This window comes from Scyliorhinus canicula, chromosome 3 (genome assembly GCF_902713615.1).
Source record: "Scyliorhinus canicula chromosome 3, sScyCan1.1, whole genome shotgun sequence".
NCBI classification, from domain to species: domain Eukaryota; kingdom Metazoa; phylum Chordata; class Chondrichthyes; order Carcharhiniformes; family Scyliorhinidae; genus Scyliorhinus; species Scyliorhinus canicula.
In genome coordinates, this window is record NC_052148.1 from 128,678,886 (window position 1) to 128,684,885 (window position 6,000).

At 40.5% G+C, this 6,000-nt stretch overlaps 1 protein-coding gene across 2 annotated transcripts in view; it reads left to right on the forward strand.

Moving 5' to 3' along the window:
- The window catches only part of guf1 (GTP binding elongation factor GUF1), a 30,121-nt gene extending 27,618 nt beyond the window's left edge, over nucleotides 1–2,503 (forward strand). For both annotated transcript variants that reach the window (XM_038791293.1, XM_038791294.1), the window contains one exon: nucleotides 1,760–2,503. In XM_038791293.1, coding sequence (XP_038647221.1) covers nucleotides 1,760–1,897 — 138 coding nt within the window. In that variant the 3' untranslated portion in view covers nucleotides 1,898–2,503. The remainder of the gene's footprint in view (nucleotides 1–1,759) is intronic.
- The last annotated feature ends 3,497 nt before the right edge of the window (nucleotides 2,504–6,000 follow it).

A 6,000-nucleotide genomic window follows, 5' to 3' on the forward strand; every position in this document is an offset into this window, starting at 1 on the left:
GTTTAAAGTTGACATCCTGGAATTCGAGGAAGACATTTAAGGAGTGAATTTAATAAGTACACTTCAAAATTCGCGTCCACTGAAGTACATTTATAGTTTACAAAGGTAAATGCAAAAATAAACACCAACTCTGTGATGATGTGTCAAAGGATGAACCAATGTATGTCATGAGCATATCCCGCTGTATTAGGCAAACAAGTGCCCAAATCACAAGGCCCAACTTCAATGACCTCAATTTTTTCTTTGTTGTTCAGAATATAAGGAACCTCATTAGACTTCTAGTTGTTAGTATTTGGAGATAAGTTGTTCCATCCTTTTCATCACCCAAAAGTGGTGGCCTGGCTGTAAAAGCCATTATTTTAATTTAAATTTACATATTTGGGAAGAGGGTGCCTCCATTTTTAAGTACCATCTCCCTTATTTACCTTAATTGCAGCCAGTTGGTTGCTCCTTTCAAACTGAAAAACCTCTGGCCCTCCAGCTTCAAAAGCCAATCTGCTGTCCTCAATTGGACTGAGAGCTATACCCTTATCCATGGAATGGTTGTCCTGGGAAAAATCACATTAAATGACTGTTACCCACAGGGTGTGGGTTTCTGACCCTTTCAGCCTTGCAGCAGGATTCAGAAGCCCACAGTGAAAGTTCTGACCGTGGCAAACCAAAGAAAATTGTTTTTTTTGGTCTTGCAGACCAAACAGTAATTTGCACAGGATTGCGAACCTGTCAAAGCATCTAGATTGTTAGTGTATTACAGTGCAAAGGCAATGCCAGATATGGCATACTTCTTTAATCTGTAATTTATCTGTTTTTAGAATTTAGATAGCGTTTGTTAATGTTTGGCTGACAGTTTAAAAGAAAATTGCATTGAATAATAGAAATGACTTGGCAGTAAAAGAATAAAGTTATGCTGTATTTACATTTTTAAAAAATTATAACACTATTTGTCTACTGGAAATTTGTTTGACTGTAGTTCATTTAAAAATCCACACGGGGACACTTGTGCTGTTTTAATCATTTCTAGACAACCTATTTGGCTTCAGTTGAAGGACTAATGAATTGGACATAAGCAATTCTTTAATTTTGGGGTTGATTTGCATTTCAAAGGTATTTGAATCACAGGTAATTAATTGGAAGGATATTTTTCCCTTAGATATATTTGAATGGAAATATTCTCTTCGCCTGAAGATATGAATAGCATTTATGCTCAAGTGCATTTAAAACTACTTATACCTTGTAAAAGGTGATCTATAAATGTAAGATGCTGTTGAAGTATGCCCGATTGTGGCAGATGTTTCAAAATATTATGGGTATTTATGAAGGTAAACTAGAGTTGGAAATGTTGATGTCTTTGATTCCAACTTTTCACTACCATTTCTGTATTTTAAATTTCTTGTAAATTATAACGGAACAATAATATTCCATTGTTAAAGTTTAAATTGAAAGCTAATATCATCAGTCACTACACTTTAAAAGAAATACACTTTAGGAATATTTTGACATTGTACATGTGTAAATGCAAGTATTATCGCTGTGTGACATTTCATAAATATAGGTATTTGCAGTTGTTGGTGTCTCTCCACCTCCCTTGTTAACTTTGTTTTAATTGTTTCAAGCAGCTGGTCTGAGAACAGGCACAATGGTGAATGATTACCCTGCTTAATTTCTAACAAAATCACATAAAGAATAGACAAATAGGAATGGATATGCTACCCCCACCTTGTTTGCGGATATGTTTCAAAGCTTATTTTATTATTTTCAGTACGGTGGGGACATAACCCGTAAAATGAAGCTTCTGAAGAGGCAAGCTGAAGGAAAGAGAAGAATGAGGAAAATTGGCAACGTGGAAGTACCAAAGGATGCATTCATAAATGTACTTAAGAGACAAAAGGACAAATAGAGGACAATGGAAAATTCATTCTTTCTAGTTTAATCTGATTATTTATCTCATTGCTGTACATAAAATGTCACTGGTGTAGGAAGCTAATATCATCTGTCACTAGCCTTCAAAAGAAATACAATTAAGGAGTATTTGACATGCTATGGTATGTGTAAATGCAAGTATTAGCGTTGTGTGACATTTCTCGAACAATACGGTCTCCATCTGTGGACAGTAACTGGAAATGAATCCCCTTGGGCTTATGCATTTACTTACTTGCAATGCAAGCTCTTGATTTGACTCATTACTGGAAGCCTCTAATGTTAATGGCTCTTGGGCTCAGTGAATGATATTAAATCATTGTCCACAAGACCAATATAATAAAAATTATGTTGTACAATTCAATCTTAATTACCTGAGGATGACTTTTTCAAAAATATTTATTTTTGCTATAATATAGCTATCAAATTAATTAAATTCAAATGTATAGTTTCAATAAACAATTGTAACCTTTACTGAAATTCAGTTGAATCTGAAATCTACTCCCATGTATCTGCATAGTCAACTGTTCTCAATGATGTTCAGCTAAACCAAGTAAACTGGGTAGCTTTCCAATAAACAGGAAAAGTACTGTCGCGTGTTTTATTTCTCCCTTCTTGAACACAGCATTAACTGCAAGATCCATTAATGCCAGATGTTGACTTTGACCTTCACTAGGATACTATTGAAGCATTATGAACTAGGCCTACCATCTGACATTCTCTTGAGTTCTGCTTTGGGAAAGTAGATCATAGAATTTACAGTGCAGATGGAGGCCATTTGGCCCATCGAGTGCACCGGCCCTTGGAAAGAGCATCCTACCCAAGCCCACACTATCCCCGTAACCCACCTAACCTTTTTGGCACTAAGGGCAATTTAGCATGGTCAATCCACCTAACCTGCACATCTTTAGACTGTGGGAGGAAACCGGAGCACCTGGAGGAAACCCATGCAGGCAAGGGGAGAACGTGCAGACTCCGCTCAGGCAGTGACCCAAGCCCGGAATCAAACCTGGGACCCTGGAGCTGTGAAGCAACCGTGCTGCCCCTAAATGTAATAGTTTTTACATCTAAGTGTTTTAGATGTAAAAACTATGTCCATAATAGAAACATAGAAAATAGGAGCAGCAGGAGGCCATTTGGCCCTTTGAACCTGCTCAGCCATTCATTATGATCGCGGCTCATCATCCAACTCAATACAGAGCCTGCGCAGACCAGCTGGCGAGTGTATTCGCAGATATCTTCATCACCTCACTCCTCTGCTCTGAGGTCCCCACCTTCTTTAAGAAGGCCACCATAATGCCAGTACCAAAGAAGAACAAGGTATCCTGTCTCAACGACTATCGACCGGTGGCCCTAATGGCTGTTATGAATTGCTTTGAGCGGCTAGTCATGAGACGGATCACTGCCAGCCTCCCAGACGGTCTCAATCCACTGCAGTTTGCCTATCACCGCAACCGGTCCACAACAGACGCTATCTCACTGGCTCTGTAATCAACACTCGAACACCTCGACAACAAGGACACCTATGTAAGACTGCTGTTCATAGACTACAGCTCCGTCTTCAACACCATTATCCCGACAAGACTAATAACCAAACTCTGCAACCTTGGACTTGACCCCTCCCTGTGCAGCTGGATCCTCAACTTCCTCACCAACAGACTGCAACCTGTAAGGACAGGCAACAGCACCTCCTCCACAATAGTCCTCAACACCGGAGCCTTGCAAGGATGTGTGCTCAATCCTCTACTGTAGTCCGTATACACCCACGACTGTGTGGCAAGATTGAACTCCAACTCAATCTATAAGTTTGCGGATGATACAACTGGTGGGCCGCATCTCAAACAACGATGAATAGACTACAGGAGGGAGATAAATCACTTGGTTGCATGGTGTACCGAAAACAACCTCTCTCTAAATGTTGGAAAGACCAAGGAACTGATCATCAACTTCAGGAAGTGCAGCACGACACACACTCCCGTCTGCATCAATGGCTCTGAAGTGGAGATGGTCGATAGCTTTAAGTTCTTGGGGGTCACCATCACCAACAGTCTGCCATGGTCCACTCGCGTTGATGCAACAGTTAAGAAAGCCCAACAACGTCTCTACTTCCTGCGGAAGCTAAAAAAATTTGGCATGTCTGCATTGACTCTCTCAAACTTCTACAGATGCGTGATAGAGAGCATCCTATCCGGCTGCATCACAGCCTGGTATGGAAACTGCTCAGTCCAAGATTGCAAGAAACTGCAGACTGAACTCAGCCCAGCACATCTCACAAACTTTCCACCCCCACACTGATTCTGTATACACCTCTCGCTGTGTCAGGAAGGCAGACAGCATGATCAGAGACCCCTCCCACAGTGGGAGGGCATTGCCTTCCTCCAGGCATTGCCTTCCTCCAGACCCTTCCATCAGGGAGAAGGTACAAAAATCTGAAGACTCACACATCCAGACATAGGAACAGCTTCTTCCCCACAGCTACAAGACTCCTCAACGACTCTCCCTCGGACTGATCTGTTCCCTGTAAGAACACTATTCATGATGCCCTATGCTGCTCTTGCTCATGTATTTGCTTTGTTTGCCCCTTGTTCCGCATTGTAACCAATCACTCTTTTGTTGATGTACCATTTGTCAATGTTCCCTGTTGATTATTCTTGGGTCTACCAGGGGCTGGTTTAGCTCACTCAGCTAAATCGCTGGCTTTTAAAGCAGACCAAGCAGGCCAGCAGCACGGTTCGATTCCCGTACCAGCCTCCCCGGACAGGCGCCGGAATGTGGCGACTAGGGGCTTTTCACAGTAACTTCATTGAAGCCTACTCGTGACAATAAGCGATTTTCATTTCATTTCATTTTCATGTACGTACTGTGTACGTTCCTCGGCCGCGGAAAAATACTTTTCACTGTACTTGGGTACCTGTGACAAATCAAATCAAATAGCCGAATTCCGCCTTCTCCCATAACGTTGAGTTCAACATCTTCGATGCAGTAAAGCTTACGCTCCTTTTATTCTGGAAAATAAAATAAATACAGACATCATTTATTATAGAAATGTATATGATCACTGGACTTCTCTTTACACTTTAATTACGGCATGCCTGTCGTGTGAGAGTACCTTTAAGAAATGGATGTTTAAGCAATGTACCTTTAAGAAATTGGGCAGCTTATATTACTGAAGTGATGTCGGAGAGGGGAGCTGAGCTGAGATCACTTCTGCTTTTTCTGCTTTTAGTTTCAGTTTGAGAAAGCTGAAAAGTGCCTGGCTGTTTTGCTGTGAGCTGTTTTGAAAGGAGAAAGCCAGTTTTGAGGAAAAGAGCTTGGGTGTGTCTGTTTTGCAGGGAGCTGGATTTGCTGTGATCTCTGCCATGAAAGACTATATCTGAATAATTTGGGTGATTTAAACTCATAATAGTAATGTCTTTAACCTGATGTGTTTCTGTTTAAAGCTGTTGAGTCTTTTGGAGGTTTGAAGGAACATTTTGAGGGATTATTTAGTGTTGTGTTATTTTGTTTATCTTTAAAGTAAGGGGTGTTAAGGGATCCAATGTTTATTTAAAAAGTTTAAGTTAAATTCATGGTATAAACATTGTTTTGTGTTTAAAAATGCACGTGTCCATAATTGTAGTACCACACCTGGAGAACAAGCCGTGTGCTTCAAAAGCAACAATACATTAAAAGTGGGGAGGTTGGTTGAACTCCATGATACATTTTGGGGTTCTGAAAATGCTGTCCCCATAACATGCCATGTGAACTCTCAAACTCATTTCCACTCTTTTGTGGAAACCCTAGAAGCCTTCAGATACAAGACTGCTTTTGGCAGTCCAACACTTTCCTAGTTTAACGGGATGGCTGTTTTAAACTGCTCGTTCTCTCAGCTCATATCTGTTTCTCTCAGGGGGTCTTCCCCACACCAAAATCCTCTCCACATCTCTCCTTAAATATCGCTTTTCCCCTTTCACCTATGATTCTATTGTCCTCAAACAAACTCAACTTATCTAAATATGTAAATATATCTAACCTATTTACCTGTACCTTAAATCCACCATAATTTTGAAATCTACCATGCGGTTTAAGTGTAATCTCGTATAC